We start from the raw sequence: 23,695 nt of genomic DNA on the forward strand, positions 1-23,695 counted from the left end.
TTTTGTCATAATGCCTATATGCATTGTAAAGTAATGCTTCTAAGCTTTAAAACAATACCTGTTTCAGCCTTTTTCATGCATAGATAATCTGAAGATTCTCCCAATGATTATTGATATACAGATTTTTTTTTTTTTCCAGATAGGGCTGCTCGTTGCACAATAGTCTTTGTCTCTTCAGACATATTTCTCAACACAACTTTGGTAAACTGTGAGCGGCAGAGTAAATTAAAGGGGGTCACACACCAGACAACATGGTGCGTTCTAAAATTAAAAACAATTATTTATTTTCTACAAAGGTAAGCACACACTGCCAACGTTCAGCGTCAACATTCTGAAGTACCACGGAGCACAAGTCGCATAGTTTACAATTAAATTCGACCCAAATCATTATCAAAGGACAAAGATTACACTATGTAACACAATTTTTGTTCCTGGGTAGTAAGTGTTATTTCATAATTGCTTATGCCTCAGAAGTATAGAAAATGGCTATTATTTCCCACAAACTTTGCTTTTGTGACCAGGTCAGTGATATTTTGAAATGTACCTATTTCCAATGAGAAAATGGAATTTGTGTCTTTTCGTTCACATAAAGTAAAAAAAAAAACAACAACATATGAATCCAAATGAACATGTATTTATACTAAAGTAATACAAAAATGACTACAAAAGATTTAAAAGAGAGTAGTTTTTCAAGATTTACGATTATACTGTAAATCACTTTCACGAATCAGCCCCCAAATGTAGTCTCCCATCATGTTCTCATTATACTGTCCTTGGTAGTGGCGTTCAAAGTCCAGTATATCCTGGTTTGAAACGCTCGCCTTGCTCCTCCGAGTATGCTCCCATGTTCTCCTTGAATTTATCAAGATGAGCATCAAGGATATGGACTTTGAGGGACATGCTACAGCCCATTGTACCGTAGTTCTTCAGAGTCTCAACCAGCTCCACATAGTTTTCGGCCTTGTGATTGCCCAGGAAGCCCCGAAGCACTGTGACAAAGCTGTTCCAAGCTGCTTTCTCCTTACTAGTGAGCTTCTTTGGGAATTCATTGCACTCCAGGATCATCTTCATCTGTGGTCCGACGAAGACACCGGCTTTGAACTTTGCCTCAGACAGTTTAGGGAAGAAGTCTTGAAGACACTTGAAGGCTGCCGACTCCTTATCTAGAGCTCTGACAGATTGTTTCATAAGGCCCAATTTGAGGTGCAGTGGTGGCATCAGCACCTTCCGGGGGTCCACCAGTGGCTCCCACTTGACGTTGTTCCTCCCCACAGAGAACTCGGTCTGCTGTGGCCAGTCCCGCCTGTGGTAGTGCGCCTTTTTGTCCATGCTGTCCCAAAGGCAAAGATAGCAGGGAAACTTGGTAAAACCGCCTTGGAGACCCATCAGGAATGCCACCATTTTGAAGTCTCCTATGACCTCCCAGCCGTACTCATTATACTTCAAGGCTTCCAGCAAGGTCTTCATGCTGTTGTAATTCTCTATGAGGTGCACCGTGTGAGCCAGGGGAAGAGACGGGTACTTGTTACCATTATGGAGCAGCACAGCTTTGAGGCTCCTGGTTGAGCTGTCAATGAATAGGCACCACTCATACTGGTTACAGGCGATTCCGATTGCCTCTAACAGACTGGTCAAATTGTGGCAGAAGCAGAGCCCATCTTGACGGGTGAAGAAGCTGGAAAAAGGTTGATGATGCTTCCTCGGATCTGCGACTTGCACACTTTCATCCAACAAGTTCCACTGCTTGAGCCTAGACGTCAAAAGCTCAGCATTGGACTTGGTGAGACCAAGATCTCTAATCAAGTCGTTGAGGTCTTTTTGGTTGGGTTAGTATGGGTTTCTCTCCTCAGCTCCACCTCTGAAATCACTCAAAGTCCATTTCCTTGATGCTCATCTTGATAAATTCAAGGAGAACATGGGAGCGTACTCGGAGGAGCAAGGCGAGCGCTTCCATCAGGATATACTGGACTTTGAATGCCGCTACCAAGGACACTATAACGAGAATATGATGGGAGACTACATTTGGGGGCTGATTCGTGAAAGTGATTTACAGTATAATCGTAAATCTCGAAAAACTACTCGCTTCTAAATCTTTTGTAGTCATTTTTGTATTACTTTAGTATAAATACATGTTCATTTGGATTCATATGTTGTTTTTTTCGGACATTATGTGAGCGAAAAGACACATTCGCCCGTTTTCTCATTGGAAATAGGTAAATTTCAAAATGTCACTGTCCTGGTCACAAAAGCAAAGTTTGTGGGGAATAATAGCCATTTTCTATACTTTTGAGGCATAAGCAATTAGGAAATAACACTTACTACCCAGGAACCAAAAAAAAAAATTTAAAAAATGTGTTCGTGTTATTTACTCTAGTATAACTGGATGATACATTGTGTAAAAGTATCTTTCATAGAGCCTACACAATGTGTTTTCAGTAACAAGTATGTCTTTTTGTGGCTTGACAGCTTGAATGAAAGACTTATTCAAAGCTACTTACAGAGAAATTGCATCACGCAGTTACACCAGTTTCACTAACCTGCAAATTCATCAACGTCACTGTTCATTCTTGAAGTACAAAAACTGCCATCTGTGCCGCTTCAGCTCGTCGTGTGTGTGTGTGTGTGTGTGTGTGTGTGTGTGATCGTGACCGCGACCAGCTTAACTAAATGGTATATCACCCACTTGTGGTCCCCCAACGCTATTACGCCAGACTGTTAAACAGAGGCCAACTGAGTGAAATGGAAAGCACCAATTGGGCTTCAAATTTAAATGTCGGCTAATTTTAATATCAGTGGCTTAAAAAAATATTGATCAATCAATAATCAATATATCAATATTTTATGACATACCTACTATTTTGTGTTGGTCAAGACTGTAGTTATTAGGGCCCAAGCACTGAAAGTGCAGAAGCCCTATTGTTCTTCTAAGGATTTTTAGGGCCCAAGCACTGAAATTGTGGAGGCTCTGTTGTTGTCCTATTGTTCTTCTGAGGATAATTATTATTATTAGGGCCCAAACACTGAAAGTGCAGTGGCCCTATTGTTCTTCTAAAGATTATTATTATTATTATTATTATTATTATTATTATTATTAGGGCCCAAGCACTGAAAGTGTGAATGCCCTATTGTTCTTCTAAAGATTATTATTACTATTATTATTATTATTATTATTATTATTATTAGGGCCCAAGCACTGAAAGTGCGGATGCCCTATTGTTCTTCTAAGGATCCTTCTCCTTCTTTTCAAGGTTTTTGATACTTTTGAGGTACTTAACGTGTGAAAACTCACGTGTGTTCGCACACACATCAGAGTCGTCGGCCATTAGGGCTGGGCAAATTTGAAGGGGGGGCTTTGTAGTGCCCCCTTGAAAATGGGCATATGGGGGTCACTGTAGCACCCCCATTTTCACCTACAGTCACCAAAAATGGTACATATATAGATCTCTGAAATATCTAAAATATGTGTCTTTATTAAACTAAAAATGGATAGGAAGACGTGTCTTAAGGGGGAATTAAATAACAGGTACATTGTCTTGTTCATCATATTTAAAAATTTAAATTTATTTAAAGCAGAATTAAAATTGTATCCACTTTATTAACAACGAAGCACATAAACTTGAATCAAGCGATATCTGCCTTTGATCTCGTAGCAGCTGATACACTACCAGAAGTAAGAATTGTCCGACTTGACAGCTCATATTTCACTCCTCCTCTGACTGCAGCCGTCTGCTCTCGTCTACTTTCAAGGCGGGGCATTTGACATCTCAAACGAGCCTATTACAAAATGTGCATTGGCTAATTGCCTAGATCAATCCGGCCAGTAGATCTCTTGTAATGGTTTGACTGGCAGGTCATGTAGGCAATAGATGAAGTTACTGTTTACAAACAAATGCTTCACCCCGCCCCTTCTGGGTTCTTTTGGTTGCCCAGAAAAAAACTGACACACATTGTATGTCTGATGGTAGTTTTCATTTCTAAGTACCCAAATTCATAGGCTTTAGAAGTGTGTTAAATGTGAGGATGTGTATTCATCAACCTGTTGCATGTCCGACATAATCATAGAGGCTCTTTGAACCAAGTTTAAACTTGTTTTGCCGATATTCCAGAAAAGAACCCACATACTTTCTTCACTTTAAACCATAGATATTCCTTTATAATAACTTTTTATTGACATTAAAATACATTATTACATCCTATAAAGCGTAAAATATTATTAAAACTGCAGCACTGCCTAATTCCACCATTGAAATCTGCTGCTTGAAAGAACCCGGAAGCGCAGCTTCCTGCTGTGTGACGTCAGAGTAATTTTATCTATAGTGTGAGGTTTGCATGGTTACATGGGCTGGCCTTTCTCAGTTCAGAAAGCAACATTAACCATGTGATCATTTCGAGCGACCAGAGGAATTATCTTGTATAATTTATGGCAGAAAAAATATGTTTGTTGAAAATGAAAATAGTTGCTGGCTCCAACTGCTAACAGCACTTACATTGTAACCAGTTATTTTAGAAGTTATTATAATATTTCTAATCTTGTGAACATCTTATGTTGTGCAATAAAATGTTGTCACTTCACATGTGGTTTAAGAGGTGTTTCTAACATTTGTTTAGATCCCAAATTTTATATCTTACTGTCCCAACTTTATGGCATTTTATAAAAAATAAAAATAAAAAAAAAGACTTGTCCTGTCCTTAGAAAAAGCTTTCATATAACTGATCTTTTTGTATTATTGTTCTCAAATTCATATTGTGTTTTTATGTCAAATTCCTGCCTAGTTTACTCAGATAATTGTGCATATGTGGTCTTTTGAGAATCATTAGCAGTGAGCAGGAGTGAAATAAGAGCTCAGCTGTCAAGTCGGATAGTTCTCACTTTTCGTAGTGGATCAGCCGCTGTGAGATCAAAGGCAGATATTGCGTGATTCACGTTCAAGTGCTTTGTTAATAAAGTGGATGCAATTTAAATTTTGTTGCATTTAAATGAAAATAAATTTGTACCTGTTATTTAATTCCCCCCACAAGACGTGTCTTTCCATACATTTTTAGTTTAATAAAGACATACTGTATTTTAGATATTTCAGAAATATGATACCATCACATATCCCATACAGAGGTGTCAGAATGTTGGGAAAATTCACATATTTGGGAATTTATATACACCAAAACATGATATTAGAGATATACAAAAATCAAAATGTTAAAAGAGAACAAAACATCATGGTTGTTTAAGCCAATGAGCATTAAGCTGTGTTGTCAGCAAGTAATTTACCATCGTGCTTGCAGTTCGCACAGCTCGGAAAAAGCAACTGTGCCGCCTGCCTGTTACAACTGCAGCCGCCTCGCTCTCGTGGGAGTATTTTTGACATAACGTGGTCATATCACAGCAAGTCGGACAGATTTCTAATTGGCATGCACCTGCCGGTGATCACTGGTGATCGGTTCTGCACAGTACTTGCTTATCTCAAATGAGCTTAATGAAATGCATGCTGTTTTTTAATTCAATCATTGGATTGGATCATAAGCAGAGAATGTGAAACATAAGTAGCCTGCTGTCACTCATGTTGCATATTTTAAAAATGCACTCTTAACAGTTTAAAATGTTTTCAGTGTAATGTTCTAATTGTAAAATAGAATGCAGAAGATGAAAGTTGAGTTTTTAAATTGAATATGATACCAAGTATGTGAACACCTGAAGTTTTTGATATAAAACAAAGCATTTGTTTTTTAGCCACACTCAAAACGGCCCACCTGTTGGCCAGTGACAGTTCACAGGTTTAAAATGGGCATATAAGACAGCCTCTGTAGCACCCCCATTTTCACCTACAGTCACCAAAATTGATACGTATATAGTTCTCATCAAGCCGGAGAACTTTCATAATTACAGTCATTAGGTCCGCCCAACAGGAAGTCGGCCATTTTGGATGTCTCTGAACTTTTAAATACACCTCCTAGGGGATTTATGAGACTGTCATCACATTTAGACTACATTATGCCAAGACATTGAAGATGTTAAATTGCTAATGGGTTTTAGATTTTTTTTGAACATGGCGAAAAATGTGAAACAGTAAGTTCCTTATATCTTTGTATTGTATTGCATGTTGCGTGTTTTTACGGAAACTGCGTATTTGCAACGCAAGTTCCGCATTCTGGCCAACGTAATCTAAATGTATCCTCTTCAATTTTTCATCTCGTCTTTGTTGACAAAAAAAATAAAAAATTGAACATTTTCGTTAACGTTTTAGAAAAACTTAGTATACCCTAGCCTGACTTTGCGTTGGCAGCATGTCTCTGACTAAAAATGCTGCTTAAATAGGCAGATATTAGGTGTTGGAAGTAGTGCTGAAACGATTAGTCGACGATATCGACATCGACAATTAAAAAATTGTTGACAAATATGTTCATTGTCGAATATTTGTTTGATCTAATTTAACATAACATTATATCATATAAAACTAATGATGGTGAGCGAGAGGAGCACTGCAGCTCGTGCCTGATTTAGGAGAGGAAGAAAACAGCTCACAGTCAAGATGCACTCCAAACAGCTTAAGGTGATGTAGATCGCAAAGTATCGAGAAATTATACAAAAATACAAAATAAGTAAATACAGAAGCACTGTCATTGTGAAATAAAGCGGAGCCGGAGCTGCCGTTCCGCTTAAGTAAAACTTGCATGTCGAGCGTCTTTAAAAGAAAAACCCCAGCATTATGTCTTTAATGCATCCTTTATTCAAGTTCAAATAATAAGGAAGCAGGTCATGTAATTAAGTACAAACTCCGAAACTGGCATTTCTGTGTGTTGTCAGCACCTCTTCTATGAGTCGCGTGAAGTGACCCGATCTAAGGAGGAGAGATTGAAACTGCACCCGGTTGATGCGCTCTCTCACGTGGAGAAGCTTGTCCCTCGCACATGCTCTTGATGACTGCAACAAAAAACTTTTTGATTTGTTGTTGTTTTTGGCTTGTTTTCCACTATAAATATCTAAAAAATTGTTATCTGAGAATGTTGAATATATGATTAAATATTTTAAAATAAGTTACATTTATCTAAGAAGCAACATATAAGATATGTAGACTTGCTTTTACAGAATAGATCTTGAATATAAATATATTTTGTCTTTACTGCACTCGCAGAAGTATAACCAAGTGAAAAAATACACTTATATACAAAATACACTTATATTTAAGATACATTCTCTTAAAGCAAGTCTAAATATCTTATATGTTGCTTCTCAAGTAAATGTATCTTGTTTTAAGTATTTTTTTATATTTTTAAATAGAAAACAAGACAAAAACACTTGATGATAACTTTTTTTGCAGTGAATTTTTTACTGAATTAAACTTTCACTGAATTAAAGGGAAAAAAATACATTAATGTCATTTAGAGGTATTTTAAAAAGATTATTTTGTCCTTTTTATTGTTAGTGAGCATGTTTAATACAACCTTTTAAGTCGAGGCACAAGCTGAATAGTCGGTTAAGAGCTAATGAATAATTGTTGCAGTAATCGCCTGAATAGTCAAATAATCATTAGATTAGTCGATTATCGAATTAATCGTTAGTCGCAGCCCTAGTTGGAAGATGATTTTGATTTTGCAATTTGAAATTCAGATTTCTTTTTGGATTGAAATGAAATCTTTTCTCCTGTCCTAGTAAGCTGAATTGTGTCCAGATCACCATGATTAAAAATGTTTTTGTTGTTCTTACAGATGCAAACCAAAGTCAGGGGGGAGACACAAAGAGGAAGCCCCACTGACTGCGAACCAGAATGTACACTTTTATACCGTTGGCCACGGATGTTTTCAGCTGCTCTGATTCTGAACGGAAAAGTCTGAATCGTGGATTTACATGGAAGGGGGAGGGACGTTACTACACTCTTTCAGATGAAATTGAATTTCAACGCTTTCCTAAATTACCGTCTTTCTGCTTTTAATTGATCGGTGTTCTGGATGATTAGAGTGAGCTGGGTGGATTTATTATTATTATTTTGTCAACATGTTTACACAAGACCTTAATCACTGTGGACATAGAGATAATAGAGGAAGTAAAGAAACAAAGCAACATAATATCTATTTAAGTTAATGTCGGCTGGAAACGTGCATTCATGTGATTTTTCTTAGTAGATATTTGTTTAAAACTCCTAAAGGGATGTTATAGTCCATCTGTTTCCTTCTATAGACTGTTAGAATAGTAGCTATTAATAATGATACTTATGGGTAAATTATTTATATTTTTTTGACACAGGAATATATTATGATGTTAAAGGTGTGTTAGTAGAGTAAAATGGATATGTATATAAAATATACATAATTATATGTGATATATTTTCTTTCCAGGTCAGTATGTATGTTTATCATCTTTGTGTGTGTGTGCAGATGTCTCGCTGTCTTTGGTGCTGTGTATCTCACTGGATAAACTTGAGTTTAAAGTTTAATTCATGAAGAATGAATCATGTATGTGTGCAAGCTTTTCATAGAGGAAAATTATGAGATTATAACCTACTTGAACTCTTATATTAATAAAATTAAAGTACGAAATTTCCCATCACTTTCAATAAAAAGCCTTAGTTTGTACGTTTTAACTATGCAGGACTGTTAATGCTTCAATGCAAAATTAAGCTGTTGCTTAAGCTCTCCACTTTAACAATTAGTTGTGTTTGAGGGGGATTTTATGTTTGTGTGTGTGTGTGTGTTATCTGTCTGTCCCTACATTTGTTCTGCCAGTTTTGCCCCATACCTCACAGGACAATTTGTCCTTCCTTTCATGTCTATTCATCCCATCTCTGTGTTCCATTTCATCCTGTGCTGCATTTTTCACTAAATATCTTTCATTTTAAAATGTCTTGCTCTACATCTTATGACTGTTAAAATGAGAAATGGCACCAAAGATGACAGTTTTAGCTCAGAGTTGAGAAGCAACAGGTTAGGTGTTTGTGTGTGCTCGTTGTAATATCATGTATCAATTTTGTAGGCCAACATTAATTGGTTGTCGCTGTGGATATTGTGATGGACAGAATTTTGAAATTGAATTTTATATATGGCTTTATTTTATTTTCTAAAAATACTGAATTAGGGTGGGGGTGATTTCAACTGAAACTTGCATTGAAAAGTTATTTGGGTAGATTATTTTTGTCTTGATTCTGAAATAAAAATGCTGTAATTTTTGTCTCAAGTACAAGCTCTAAAAAAAATTCAATAAAACTTTTAGCTGATAGTTTTTATTGTACTAACTTATTTTCACAATGCAATCATTTCCTGGTGGATAAAGTTAACTAAAATATGGATATGTAAAATGGGTTGTGCCAATTCGTGTTGACTTGGGTGATTCTCACGAAACCTGTCATGAAAATGTCTGGGTCATATTTAATCACAAATCAATACAAAATAAATATGAATGTATATTTTGCATTAAATTAATCAGACATTGAGAACCATTAAGATGTTTTGCATTGTGATAGACACCTGAGCACATTTTACCACCAAATTATCATTACCGTTACACGTCTGGATGTTTTATTCCCACTGTTTTCAATTATGATTCTCATTCCAGCAACAGTATTTTTTTTTTTTAGTTACAAAAATGGGCATTTCCCAACCAGTGCGCGTTTTTCAACTGCTTTACACGATTTGTCTATTACATTGATATTCTGTACTACGTTTGGATAGTTGAGAAACGCTCCTTCCAGTTTTAAAACACCCAATGATTACTTCATTGAGATTCCCTATTTTCATTGGATAGACGAGAAACGCCCCTTCCAGTTTGGAAACGCCCACTGATTACTACATTGAGATTCTCTACTTTCATTGGATAGTCGAGAAACGCCCATCCCGGTTTGAAAACGCCCATCGATTACCTACTTTCATTAGGTGTGTTCGACTTCATGCAGCGCTGTGCAGACCCGGCACTGAACTCGAAGCAGTGCATGTCCGTTAGAAATTTTGTCCGACTTGAACCACGCCACCGCCGCGTCACCTTTATGTATGCCATCAAAGTACCGCGAGAGCGACTGGAGAGCTACTGACTGCTGCAGCCACTGCAGTTGCTCCAGAGGAGCTGCACGTGCTCTAATGACGTCACAGCTCATTCACGATTGGTCAGACTCACAACACGCAGTTGAATACTTCACATACTACTACTGCTATGTCAGTGTATGAAATAAATACTAATATGTTAGTATGACATTACCATTCTCCAGTTCGGCGAAAACTCTTACTATTCCATGTTTTATAACAGTACATCATGTTATATTATGTTTGTCATAGTAATATTATGTTTATTCATTAAAAACATTCAAAATGATGAAATACCTGACTCCTTTATTGGTATTAAAATAATACAGGCTTTTATTGTACTTTCTTGCACACCCAACAAGCACTGTATTATGCAGCACATAAACCATTCAAATGAATGTTTCTGATTATTTTGTGTAAAATTCAAGCATCTGTCTATCTGAATCACATTTCGTCTGCAAACATCACGTGATCTTCCTGGTGTAGGTTCAGCAGACGATGGGAAAAGCAAGTGTCCGGCTTGACACTCTCTTCTCAACTCCTCCACCAACTGCAACAGTTAAATCTCGACGATGTAAATCGAGATGCATTTCAAGTCGAACACATAGTTGAGAAAGGCCCATCCCAATTTGGAAACACCCACAGATTGGTACACTCCCACTAATGTCCTGCAGAGACATATGCTTCAAAATGAAAGGTAGGATAATTGTTTTCACAGTAATGAGCTCCATAAAAAACTTTTTTTTTTTTTTTTTTTTTTGCATTGTGTGTAATGTGAATCGGGGGATAAAATGTGTGTAACTGTTACGAAAATCTTCTTTTAATAGGTTTTTTATTATTATTTTGGTATAAAACAGGACCAGGAATTTATCTGACAAGTTCGGTGAGAATCACCCCATAGACTTTAATCACTATTTAACAAGAAACGAGAATGAATTATGATCATTTTCTTTTTTACTTCAGTCAGTAAGAAATCAAGACTTCATTCAGACAAGGAAAAAAGCCTTCTTCTTCTACAATGAATGTTTTATTTGTTCCTTTACAAAACACACTGTCATCTAGAAATAGTTACAGTATAGTTACAAGAGAACAGGAGAGACATTTGCAGTTGAATGCCTGGTTGTCAACAGCCAGTCCAATAATAGAATTGATAATATAGCAATAATAATGGTAACTGCAATAATAGTAACTAGATCATGGATGATAAAGCTTTAAAACCAAACGAAATCAAGCTTTCTCTTTGCTGCCAGTGGCTTCTTTACCTTAAAAGGTCAATAACACTGATTTTTCCACACGCCTTTATGAGAATACAAGTAATAGGCAATCTATATAATGGATATGATGATTCATAGCACAGTAAAAAAAAAAAAAAAAAAAAAAAAGGGTTATATAGCATTGATGTTTTTATGTAAATTTCTTTCAGCCATGTTTACCTTCATGTTAGTGTTTCACCTTCATTACTGATGTGTGACGTACTTCATATATTCATGGATGTTTTCTAATTAGTGTCTAAGGCACTTTAAGAAACACGTCATTAAATGCTAACAGTGGAACACATTAGTACAGTTTCCATTCATCCTCTTACCTTATAATACTGATGAAAGCAATTCTACTATAGTGTTTGAAGCATAACATCCATATCTAAACTCTTAACACCAAACTTAAAAGTCTTTGAGGATGATGGTCTTGATCAGCCAAAGTGCCTGTGAATGAACACATTTTAAACTTTTCCAGTTGATCTGACCATAGATGAATGAGTTGACCTCTAAAATTGTTGAAAAACGATTGTTTTCCTTCACCTAACTCCGCTTATTTTGGAGGCTGTATTTACTTGGAGTTTATCTCACCACAGATAGAGCAGCTGGATTTGAGAAGTACCATCAACTGGTGTCACATATAGGGGAAAAGAAACTACAGAGATTACTTTCATAAAGGTAAAAGGTTGTAATTCTTCATTGTGACATGCATATGCTTCCGGAAAACTTCATATATCCCTTCCAGTTAAAGTGGCCTTGTATGGCTTTTTCTACGATGTGCAGTTCATAGTGATTTGCAGTTACATTCAAATTCTTAAAAACACAAAACGCCTCCGTCGACTGAATCTCCCAATAGTTTTATCCAAATAAAATCAAACAGGCCTCAACTTAAATGAAGATAAATCACAAAAGCAGTAACCTGCAATATTTATTGCATTTTAACTAAGTTATTTATTCAAAGCGTTTAAATTGTATGAAGAGATGCTGAAGCGAGTAGCCTTTTCACAGTTTTTCCTTTGCGATCCGGTCCAGGGCCCCAGGACTGTTTTTCTTTTCTTTTTTTTTTTTTGTTAACTTGTAGAAAACGAGCAGCACATGCATCTCCATTGACCCAAAAATGAGCAGAATGTGTGTTTATTTGGAGAGCTGTACTGTACAACCCAATCCATCACATTTGCTTAGCTAGGCGATGAGTTTACATCATTAAAACTAGATTCGAGTGAGTACTTTCATTGCTTTGTGGACATGAATAGTTTGACGTGAATGCACTTCTAAAGTGTTCTATCTTCAGCGTAGTATTTAACGTAATTTGAAGGATACTGTTGCACTGTAACACTTATGGCAGATGTACGCCCGGTCTTGAAGCTTGTCATATTAAGAGTAAGGCAGTTGATGCTCCCTTGTTGGGAGGGGATAGAAACGAAGGGTTAAGGGTAGCACGTATGTGTGGTTAGTGGGTTTTCTAAAGCCCAGAGTGGCGTGTTATTTGTGGGAATGGAAAGGTGTTTTGTGTGTTTATGTACACATCGCTCTCACTGGTCCTTTTTCTGTACCGCTGACCCCATATAAAGAAAGGAGAGAACAGGTGCTGCATGATGACATTTGGAGTGAGGGAAGCAGTGGGTCTGAATGGCCACAGGAGGGCGCCGTGCTCTATTCCGCTTGAGATGGCTGTTTCTCATTCAGGTCGCTGGCCTTGCTGTCTGCGTCATCATCAGAGAATTCTCCTTCCATCTGCAGCTGTCTGCGTCCAGAGCGGCTGGATGAGAAGCTAACAGGACCTCCTCGCCTGCAGGAGAGCGGGAGAAGTCAGAGGATTTCCAGCATGCTTCATTCAGCCACGACAAGTGACCAAAATTAACGAGAGACACAACAGCCAACCAGTCGCTGAACTTTAGCCATTTGTATCTTTATATGATATGATTCACTCTAGTGCCTTTCATCAGTTAAATAAGTGAGGTTCTTGCATTGCAATTTAACCAGTGCATTATGAAGCAATTTTTACAAAACAACTTTTTTGATTATTTTATTTTATAATAACCGCTAACTGACCAGGCAATCGATTTTCTGACATAGCTGGGCTAGTTTCACGTCTCATGTATCACTATAAGTTTTCTTTATATAATTAGTAAAATTTATATTTTCATAAAGTACCTTGTTAGAAGGTCCCTTTCATATGTAAGCAAAAGAGACATTACAACTGAAATATACCCATATGAATCGATATCGAATTGAAATCAAATCGAGAGCTTGTGAACCGGAACTGAATCGAGAACTCTGTATCAATACCCAGCCCTATTGCTCATGTAATTCTCAGTAGCAGTCTTGAGGAGAGATCAGACACAAAGTGCTTAAAAGCTGCTCAGAAAAAGTTTCAATGAGAATTACGGACGGAACGAAGTGTGGGTGCAGTCCTGTGACAGCCGATGGAAGAGTGCAGCACGCGTCTTTGAAGGGAAAGCTGTGAGGGTGCGCACGTTAGAGAACCACGGCGCACGTGTACATCTAATTTAAAATGTATACATTTTAAAATATTGTACACTATTTTACCAAATCACGATTAATTCAATTTTTAGCATTTTAAACTAATTCCTGACCAACACTAACGATTCTCAATTCAAACATCATATTTCCAAATGGATGCACGTGACTTGGCAGGATTTGTTATCGAAGCATTGAGAAAACGAGTGAATCATTAAACCCCTGTACTGCTGACAACTTGAGCAAAAGTACACGTGTGTTTTACCTGAGGCGGTTTTTGAGTGTGTTGACTTCACGACTCAGACCCTCACTGGCTTCAGTGGCGTCATCCAGCTCTCTCTGAAGCTTCCTGCGAGAGGCATTAGCACGAGTTGCCTCCTCCTCCGCCTCCTCCAGCTGCCTCTTCAGCTGCTTCATGCGTGAGTTTGCCTTTTCCATCTAAATCATACATACACAAACTGTGAGCCTCTTTAAAAACGACAGGAAGGGAGAGAACAAAATTGTGGGAATAAAGTCTTGTGTTGCCACATGTTCCACTATCGGCATAAAGTTGATGCACATTATGTTTAAACAGAAAAGACAGTTTGCTTTTAAGAATATCTTCAAAGGTTCATGTCAATTGGTCTTTAAAACTTTGGCACATTCAGTAGCCTGAGACCTTTGAAAAGAGATTTTGTTTCCTAACAGACGATTTCAGCCAGCTCTTGCCATTTTTTTGTGCAACATACATCATGGTCGCGCTATCAGATACAGACAATTCAGCTTGAACTGCTTTGCATTTATTCAGTAGAAGCAGTTGGGGACCCATTACATTTAAGCAGAGCTGGTTTAGATTAGGATTTCTGCTCACCTGCTCCTTGTACTGGTCAGCATGGCGACGCTCATCCTCCACTTGCATGAACACTTCCTTAAGTTTTTTTTCTGTGCGACGTACAATCTTGTTGGCTGCAGCTCTCTCCCTGTGAAGTGCACAAATACACTCATAAATAGAGCTGCGCAATATGGTCAAAAATCGTATCAAACTATTTTTTTTTTCTTCACTTCATTCAATATCAAAATTTATCACGATATACATTTCATACCATTAATAGGGAAAGAAATGCAATCTATGTGTTTGTTTGATCTCAAGAATGAATGTAAACAACTTGTTTGTTTACAAGTAAACTCCACAGGGTAAGCTACCTTTTAATTTGAAGTTCAAGAAGTATACTCAGGTGTGTGACCTCTTTTCGCCACAATTTCATCATCTTCAATGGACGTTAGACTCTCCTCATGGTCATTCATTTTAAAGTTTCCGACAATGTTCTTCCTGGTTTTGGGACGTCGCATGTGAGCTACATAACGCCATACATGACGTAATTGCTGTAGCCTAAAAGTCATTGTCCACCGAAATACTTTTTTTCCTGTGTCAAAAAATTTGCGGACGTGACAGCACTGTGGATCATGAAAAAATGTATAACTAAATAGTACATAAATAAACGAATGGTGTTGATGTTGGAGTTGCTGATTTGTTCAGTTGATAGCTGTATTGCATTGTCAGTGCCGTCTTTGGTACATGTCGATATCATACTAGCCGGATAGCTAACTAGCGGCTACTTTGCCTCATTACTGGTTTTCACGACAGGAGGGCTATGTAGCCGCTAGCCTGGTAATACTTACTAACAATCTGATTTCATGACTGTGATTCAGTTAGCTAGATGTCTGTATAACTTTGCCGAACTGCTTGCGTTTTTAAGGATACGCACCTGATCTGATCGTCTAGATGTAGAATATAGGCTAAATATGGAAAATGACTCCAAAAATGTATCATCGATATCAAGGATTTCTTTTTTCTCTATCATTTTTAAGATTGTGTAAAAGCAGCAGTGAATAAGTAGGGTTGGGTGATAAAACAGAGTTAGTGCCAATAATATTACACATCTCTTGCTTACTTTGCTTCCTGTTCAAGCTGCTCCTCTAGCTGGATAATCTTGGCCTCCAGGGCAGCGATAGAGGCCTTGAACTTGGATTTGATGGATCCCTCCAGTTCCTGCAGTTTGGACTTCAGCTCTTTGTTTTGCCTCTCCAGCTGCTGACGGGCATTCTCACTCTTCTGGGCGGCACTGCGCTCTCCTGTCAGCTCTGTGTTCAGAGTGTCCACCTGAAAATTCAGACACAAGGGTTGTTACTACACTAAAAACTGAATTTGAACTCCCTGGGTAAATGGCTTTAAAATTGTACACCTTACAAAGCTCACAGGAGCAGAGTTCTGACATCAGTTCCTTAGTTCCTCAAAAAACTTCAATTCATGAGTCTTCAGTCAGTAGTGTTCTCTAAAGTCCCTATGCATCATTTTATGTTGTCTGTTTTCGTAGCAGAATACATATTTAGTTCAATACTGCAGTTTATCAGTATATTTCCAATTTGGTTATACTAATTAGTGTTTTGTTTTGTTTTATTCACTTTTATTTATTGTCTATTTGTATGTTAAAGCAGGGGTTTTCAAACTGAGATCCTGGGACACCCAGGGGGCCGCGAGTGGGGGCTAGAGTGTTCGGGGGATATTTCAGAGAATTTTGTTTTTCTCATAAAATGTGAAAAAAAAAAAAAAAAAAAACGGTATTTATCGATATTATTGCCATTTCAATCAAAATGTTTCTCTTCAGGTTTACACATTGAACTAAACTATTAGGTAGAAAAAGAAAAGATATGCTGTAAACATATTACAAAGTAAAAAGATTTTAACAAAAACTATAGGCTGATATCGATATTTTGCCACTTACCTTTTTGTCATCAGATCACTGTTTTACTCAGGAATTAGGTTTAAAAATGTACTAAGAGGTACAAAAGTCATTTTATTTTTCAAACAACAAATAATTTCCATTGAACATGGATTGCATCTGTTAAACACATGACAGGCCAACGTTTTAAAAGAGCCACAATGAAAGATTAAAAAAAAATATATATATTTACAACAATGATATTACGAATATTACTTATAATAATTATTATATTCAACTAGGCCTGAAATGATTAGTCAACGTTATCGACAAAATATCTAAATATCTAATGTTGCTTCTCAAGTAGATGTATCTTGTTTTAAGGATTTTTAGATATTTTTTGAACGGAAAACAAGAAAAATACACTTGATAAAATTATTTTTTCAGTTCAATTTTTATGAATTAAATGTAATAAAAATATAAAAATATTTTTTTTCCTGTAATTCAGTGAATGTCATTTAGAGGTAATTTTAAAAGATTCTTTTGTGCTCTTTATTGTTAATAAGCATGTTTCATACAACCTTTTAACTCGAGGCACAAACTGAATTGTCAGTTAAGTGCTAATGAATAATTGTTGCAATAATCGCCCAAATAGCTGAATAATCGCTCTAATAATTATTAGATTAGTCGATTATCAAAATAATTGTTAGTTGCAGCCCTATATTCATGTTTTTTTTTTTATTCAATTTATTTAGGTAGGTATTTCTTTATAATACACTGAAAAATGACTACAAACTTAATGCAATAAATGTATGTAATTAATTATAAATAAACCATAGTTTTTTTTTCATATTGCCATTTTCATGCTTATGCAATCATAAGCATAAAAACAGTGATATAAAAATACTATCATTTATATTGGCAGTTTATATCGACGGTTATAGCCGATGGTTTTATTTTGGATAATAATAGGCCAATAAAAATGGTGCATCCCTCCAGATAATATTTTAATAATTTCTTTCAGTTTTAGTACAATGACAGTATAAAAACCAATTATAGAAGGGGTTCCTCGCAAGGTAATTGTAATATTTGGGGGTTCTTGGCATCAAAAAGTTAGAAAACCCCTGTGCTAGAAGTACTGCACTGACATTTCAAATAAATAAAACAATTAAACAATTAGAAATAAAAACTTAAAAAAAGCAAGATATTTAGAATGATACTGCCCCATAAATAGATTTAATGGTTAGCCTTTGTTGGATGGATAGGTTAGCCAACAACTTTTTGAACAACTGTAAACTGTGAGAATTTGTAGCTTCGCAAGCTACAGTTTTCCAGTAGCTTCCCCAACCTGCATTGTGGTCTTGCGGAAACGGTCATTCAAGAGCTCCATATTGCTCTGTTCCTCCTCTAGTTCTTCCTCCAACTGGGCGATTCGAGCCTCTAGCCTCCTCTTCTCATCCAAAAGTGCTGCCCTGAAGAACGAACACAAATAGACATGAATGAATGATAAAACTTGCCTATGATCAAATGATAAAACTATAGGACATATTGAGAAATATCCACTTTATACATTTAGCCATCCCATTAAATTCCACCAAAACCACTAAGTTTGCAGCAAAATGACCCACTTTCCAGAAGCGCTGTTGGAAATCTCATCTGCAAGCTCATCTCTTTCCTGTTCAGCGTGGCGCCTGGCTCTCTCTGAAGACGCTAGATCCTGAAAACACATTTGAAGCATAATATGGGATAGATTCAAGACCTAAGTTCAGTCTCACTCTAATTAACAGTCTTGATTATAACAGTGTGAAGTAAAACGCAACCGATTCTCTGGAGCTGAGAGCAGTTTCCCAGTCCAAACTGATTACGGAATAAACAAGATCCTTTATTGGATGGAGATGAACTCAGAAAGTAAGGGTTTTGCAGCAGTGTATTTTAGGCTTTGTGGTGTTGGCTCACCTCTTGCAGCTGCAGAATCTCAGCCTCAAGACTCTTAAGTTTCTTCTCGTTCTCTTTTGACTGAGCGAAGATCTCATCGCGAGAGGAACGTGCTTCCTCCAGCTCCCTCTGGTAGTCCTTCATCTGGGCCTGGTTTGGAAATTAAAGAGACATGCCAAATTGTTCGAAGCATGGGGATATACTGTATCCGCACTAATTCTTGTGGCTTAATATTTTTTCTGGAGAATATCCCTTGACAAATCTCTCTCTGATGCATTTCAGCTTTAGAAGCTTATGAAGACAAATTAGTTGTGTTTTTGTAAATGTATCATTTCACTGATCATGTGTGAACTGCAACATTCAAATGATTTACCTGGAGTTTGCGTAGTTGTTTGATGGCCTCATCACGGGCCTTGTTTGCAGCCTCGATCTGTGCTTCCACATCTTTTAGGTCAATCTCCAGTTTCTTCTTGGCTGCTACGGCGAGAGCTCTCTGCTTCCTTTCATCTTCTAGCTCCGCTTCCATCTCACGCACCTGAGAGAGCAGAGCTCATGGGTCAAAAGGCCTTCATATAAAAACAACTACAGCTTGTCATAAGGGCATTCACAATCGATACATTTTGGCTGATTAATTATTTGCCATACAAATAATTGTAGTTAATTCATTTTTGATGACCCACATCAAAAATTGTTTCTCAAATGTTTTAATGTGGAGACTAGTAGAATAAAGTAACTTGCAGAAGTTGCTGCATGTGAATAAACTACCTTTGATCTTTGAAAAGCCATAAGTGTTGACAGAAATCTCTGTCCTCAAAATGGCTGAACTGTAAACTCCACCCACCTGTTTGACCAGGGCCCTCTTCTTCTCCTCATTCTGCTCATCTCTGGCCTGTAGGTCTCGGTCAAACTGGGCCTTCATGGCCTGCATGTTGACCTCCAGGCGCAGCTTGGCATCTTCTGTGGCCTGTAGCTCATCCTCCAGCTCTTCAAGCTGAGTGCGCATTTCCTCCACCTGTTGCTCCAGAGTGCGTTTGGATTTCTCTAGCTCATGGACCTGCAGAATACAGGTGAAAAGAACAGGAAAAAAGATATATATATATAAAATGCAGTCTGTCGCAGAGTTTCCTAACCAGTCGCAATAAATTAGGAGGCATTAAATCCCTGTCTTCCATGTTAAAGTAATAGTTCACCCAAAAATGAAAATCATCTCATCATTTACTCACTTTTATGCCATCCCAGATGTGTATGACTTTTTCTTCTACTGAACAGAAAGATTTTTAGAAGAATATCTCAGCTCTGTAGGTCCATACAATGCAAGTGAATGGTGGCCAGAACTTTGAAGGTCCAAAAAAATCACTAAGGCAGCATAAAAGTAATCCATATGACTCCAGAGGTTAAATCCATGTCTTCAGAAGTGATATGATAGGTGTGGGTGAGAAACAGATCAATATTTAAGTATTTACTATAAATCTCCACTTTCACATTCTTCTTCATATGTATTTGGCGAATCGCATTCTTTGTACGTACCGCCACCTACTGGGCAGGAGAATTTATAGTAAAAAAGGACTTATTGAACTGTTTCTCAACAACACCTATCATATCACTTCAGAAGATACAGATTTAACCACTTGAGTCGTGTGGATAACGTTTATGCTGCCTTTATGGGATTTTGGAGCTTCAAAGTTCTGGGCACTATTCACTTGCATTGTATTGACCTACAGAGCTGAGATACTCTTCTAAAAATCTTTGTGTTCAGCAGAAGGTGGTCATACACATCTTGGATGGCATGAGTGTGAGTTAATGATGAGAGAATGTTTGGGTGAACTATTCTGATTTTGACAACAAGCAATATTTTGTCAATCACTTGGTTACTTTTTGTTGTGGCGTACTATTGTAGCTTAGCCCATACTGAAATCTTATTGGTCTAAAATCCAGCTCCACACAGCTGTATAATAAACTTGAAATATGTTCTGATCTGTTGTGGTATTGTCACGTCACGCAGCATTTAATTTTAGTGAGGACTAAAGTCCAAAACTTTTTTGTACCTAGTGTGTCGTCATGTTATGGAGTTTGTAAACATGAAATTAAATGTTTTACTTAAAACACATTCCTGGTCTTATTGTGCATGATTCATGAGAGCATGTTATTTCAAAGAAAAATATTGCAAAATCTTTTTAACCTTTTATCAAAATATAATATCATACTCCACATCTGAAATACTTTCCTTTTACCACCCCTCTTCTCCAACCGCATTCAGGTCTGGCCCCATTCTTGTATGGAATGCCCACCTGTCACTATCCACATTTGTTTTTACCCAAAAAGTAATATAGGTTGTGAATGCCATTTCATGTTGACTTTAGAAGCAATAAAGCCATCTAACAAAATGTACTGTTAACCAAAATCTGTAGACTCGCCATGAACATTCTGATGAAAAACAGTACAAACTTCATTATTCTCCAGTTGATAATCCCAGAGTTTACTTGAGTAACATACTTACATTCTTGCCAACATCATCCTTGGAACTCATCAGGTCCTCCATCTCAGCTCGGAGCTGCTTGTTGAGCCTCTCAAATTCCTCTTTAGCCTCCAGAGCCTCGTCCAGGGCCCTGGCCATAGACAGAGCTTTAGTATCCTTCTCTCTGGCCTCAGCCTCCGCACGGTCCCTCTCCTCAGCGTAACGCGCCGAGATGGTCTTCTCTTCTGCCAGCATCTGTAAATACAATGATTCCATTACTGATAAATGCTTTATATCAGTATTTAAAGATATTCTCAATGAACAAGCATTAAAAATACTTAACCAAAATGAATACATACCTGGTCAAACTTCTTCTGTTTCTTCTCTAGGTTCGAGACGATCTGTCTCTGGTGGTCCAGATCGACCATAAGGTCATCAAGCTCTTGCTGCAGTCTGTTCTTGGTTTTCTCCAGCTTGTCAAAAGCGATTACCTTTTCTTCCAGCTTCTGACTGGTTCCCTCCATGTCTTTCTGCAGCTTCCTCTTGACCTCCTCCAGGCCCTCCAGGGTTCCCACATCATCCTCCAACTTTTTCTTGGTCTCCACCAGCTATTAAAAGAAAATGGAGGATTACAGAGGAGCTCAGGGCTTTTTGCCACTTTGTCTTGACAGGATAGTGGAGAGAGGACATGATATGATGGGGAGAAAAGGATGGAACTGGATCATGAAATGACGCAAGCTGGAATTAACTTGTGCTGCACACTTGAGGTCCACGACTCAATATGTTGTATTATATATCTTTTAGATGTTTTTGTTTTTTTGTTTACAAGCATTCTGAAGGTTTACAGAAATCCTCTTTACATCTGAATTTCTTTCAGCACAAGCCTGAAAATTACAGACCAAAATTCTCAATAATACTAATTCAGTAACTTTTGACTGCAAAATTATTTCAAAACCTGGAGTTACTAAAGTTTTCAAATGATCTATTGGTTGTCAAGATCAATTAATAATCTGGCATGAATAACATTACTATCACACCACCGTTCCTTTTGTGGGGAAGTTATCAGGAACTCATCAAAAACAAGCAGACAGCTGTGTCAAACATGACAGCCTTTTGTGAGGTTATAGCCAACATGTAAAATGCAATAGCAACATGCAAAATTAATGACGATGGTGTGTCAGCTGATGCACTTAATGTGGCTATGAACCGACATGAACCGTGTTCTCATTGAAGAATATGGAGTGATTGTGCGTACCTGGGCTTGTAATGTTGACAGTTGTTTCTCTAGGTTCCTGCGTGCCTCCTCTTCCTCCTCCTGCTGCTCCAGCAAGCTGTTCTTCTCTTCCTCCAGCTGGCGGATACGGCTGCTAAGGTTCAGCTTCTGACGCGTCTCCTCTTGAAGCAGTTCCTGCACGCAAACGGTTTTAAACAATCATGACTCTTCAACCCATCAGTGGCTCTCACCTCTCCTTGTGTTCCTCTTTAACAGCTCTAAAACTATTGTTTTTTTTTTTTTAAATGTGCATTGCCTGTTACAGTTTCAACAATTAAATTGATTGGGATCATCTTAAAACTCAACCAGGAAGTATTACTAATTTTATGCCACTGTTTTATTCACTTACTGTTTGCAGAAAGAAGTTACCTGAGTGTCCTGCAGCTGACTCTCAAGGCTGGAGGCGTCTTTGGCCAGTTTGATTCCCTTCTTCTCAGCATCTTCCAGGAGAGTTGAAACATTGTCTAGTTCTGCCTACAACAAATGAACAAATAAATAAAATAAATTAGAACTTGTGGATACAGACTAATGCATTAAATGGCATAAAAATTTTGGTATTGATTAATGTACTGAAAATTATTGTATTAAAAAACTTGAGGTATTGATTAATGTAGGGACCATTTTTAAATGCACTGTTATTTTTCAGTGTTGTGAATGTCACTCTTTATTTGATGAGAGGAAATGTAGCAACTCTTAGTATTTTGAAACTGTAACATGCTTAGATCTGTTGTTTGTGAGGGGGTGTGTACCTGAAATGATCAGTAGTTTAAGCGAGGGATTGTAAAAGCACTGATCTGTAGTTTATGTCAGGGAACATAACGGCACTGACCTGTAGTTTATGGGAGCGGTCTGAAAGTTCTCCTTTAACCTTCTCTCCTTCGTTGAAGCGGGCCATGAACTCCTGTAGCTGAGCCTCTAGTTTCTTTCTCTTGTGCTCAGACTCGGACTTGGCCTGCTGCAAACTCTTCACCTCACTGGCCAGCTCCTTATTATCGCTCTCCAAAGTCTGTTTGTTTTTCTCCAGATTTGCCTTAACCTAATGTAGACAGACAGAACGTGTGAGAGAGAGGGCAAGGTTTTGCCTTAACTGTGTCAATTGGAGACTGTATTGCATTAAATGAAAAAGGAAATTAATTCTAAACACATCATTCTTACACATCTTCCAATCTAGACATCAGAAATGAAATCCCTCCCAACAGTAATGAGTAATTTACTCAGAATCTCAGTGGCTTACTCTCTTGGCCTGCTCCAGCTGCTCAGAGATCTCCTCCAGAACTGTGCCGTGCCTCTGCCTCATCTCCTGGACCTGAGACTCATGGTTCCTCGTTTCGTCATCAATGGCCTTCTTCAGCTCCGCCACCTCCTGCTCTCGTTTGGTCCTTTATACAAAATGGAATACAACACATTTGTTCAAAGACACCAAAAGCAAGATTTACCAAAAGGCCCATTTTGTGGTAGCGTTTCTATGATTCTAAATCACTCCAACACATTGGACCAATTTAATAACTAACTAATAGGCTTTTTTATTTGGCTTTTACTACTTCTAGACAGAGCAGTGGCAAGTAACAGGAAAGTAGTTGGAAGCGAAGGGAAT

The 23,695-nt window shown here is 37.6% G+C and overlaps 2 protein-coding genes across 6 annotated transcripts in view; one reads left to right on the plus strand and one right to left on the minus strand.

Annotated features, from left to right (window-relative positions):
* ubn2a (ubinuclein 2a) overlaps window positions 1-9,205 on the plus strand; it is a 40,495-nt gene extending 31,290 nt beyond the window's left edge. For all 4 annotated transcript variants that reach the window (XM_051707836.1, XM_051707837.1, XM_051707838.1 and 1 more), the window contains one exon: window positions 7,702-9,205. In XM_051707836.1, coding sequence (XP_051563796.1) covers window positions 7,702-7,748 — 47 coding nt within the window. In that variant the 3' untranslated portion in view covers window positions 7,749-9,205. The remainder of the gene's footprint in view (window positions 1-7,701) is intronic.
* A 1,802-nt stretch (window positions 9,206-11,007) lies between these two features.
* Window positions 11,008-23,695, minus strand: part of myh10 (myosin, heavy chain 10, non-muscle) — an 85,544-nt gene continuing 72,856 nt past the window's right edge. For both annotated transcript variants that reach the window (XM_051707834.1, XM_051707833.1), the window contains 15 exons: window positions 23,336-23,480; window positions 22,931-23,137; window positions 22,471-22,575; window positions 22,084-22,236; window positions 21,188-21,436; window positions 20,871-21,083; window positions 19,215-19,427; window positions 18,747-18,908; window positions 18,395-18,523; window positions 18,067-18,155; window positions 17,787-17,910; window positions 15,671-15,879; window positions 14,590-14,698; window positions 14,005-14,177; window positions 11,008-13,047 (listed from right to left, as the gene is read on the minus strand). In XM_051707834.1, the coding sequence (XP_051563794.1) occupies window positions 12,912-13,047; window positions 14,005-14,177; window positions 14,590-14,698; window positions 15,671-15,879; window positions 17,787-17,910; window positions 18,067-18,155; window positions 18,395-18,523; window positions 18,747-18,908; window positions 19,215-19,427; window positions 20,871-21,083; window positions 21,188-21,436; window positions 22,084-22,236; window positions 22,471-22,575; window positions 22,931-23,137; window positions 23,336-23,480 (2,416 nt within the window). In that variant the 3' untranslated portion in view covers window positions 11,008-12,911. The remainder of the gene's footprint in view (window positions 13,048-14,004; window positions 14,178-14,589; window positions 14,699-15,670; window positions 15,880-17,786; window positions 17,911-18,066; window positions 18,156-18,394; window positions 18,524-18,746; window positions 18,909-19,214; window positions 19,428-20,870; window positions 21,084-21,187; window positions 21,437-22,083; window positions 22,237-22,470; window positions 22,576-22,930; window positions 23,138-23,335; window positions 23,481-23,695) is intronic.

This window comes from Myxocyprinus asiaticus, chromosome 9 (assembly GCF_019703515.2).
Source record: "Myxocyprinus asiaticus isolate MX2 ecotype Aquarium Trade chromosome 9, UBuf_Myxa_2, whole genome shotgun sequence".
Lineage (NCBI taxonomy): Eukaryota > Metazoa > Chordata > Actinopteri > Cypriniformes > Catostomidae > Myxocyprinus > Myxocyprinus asiaticus.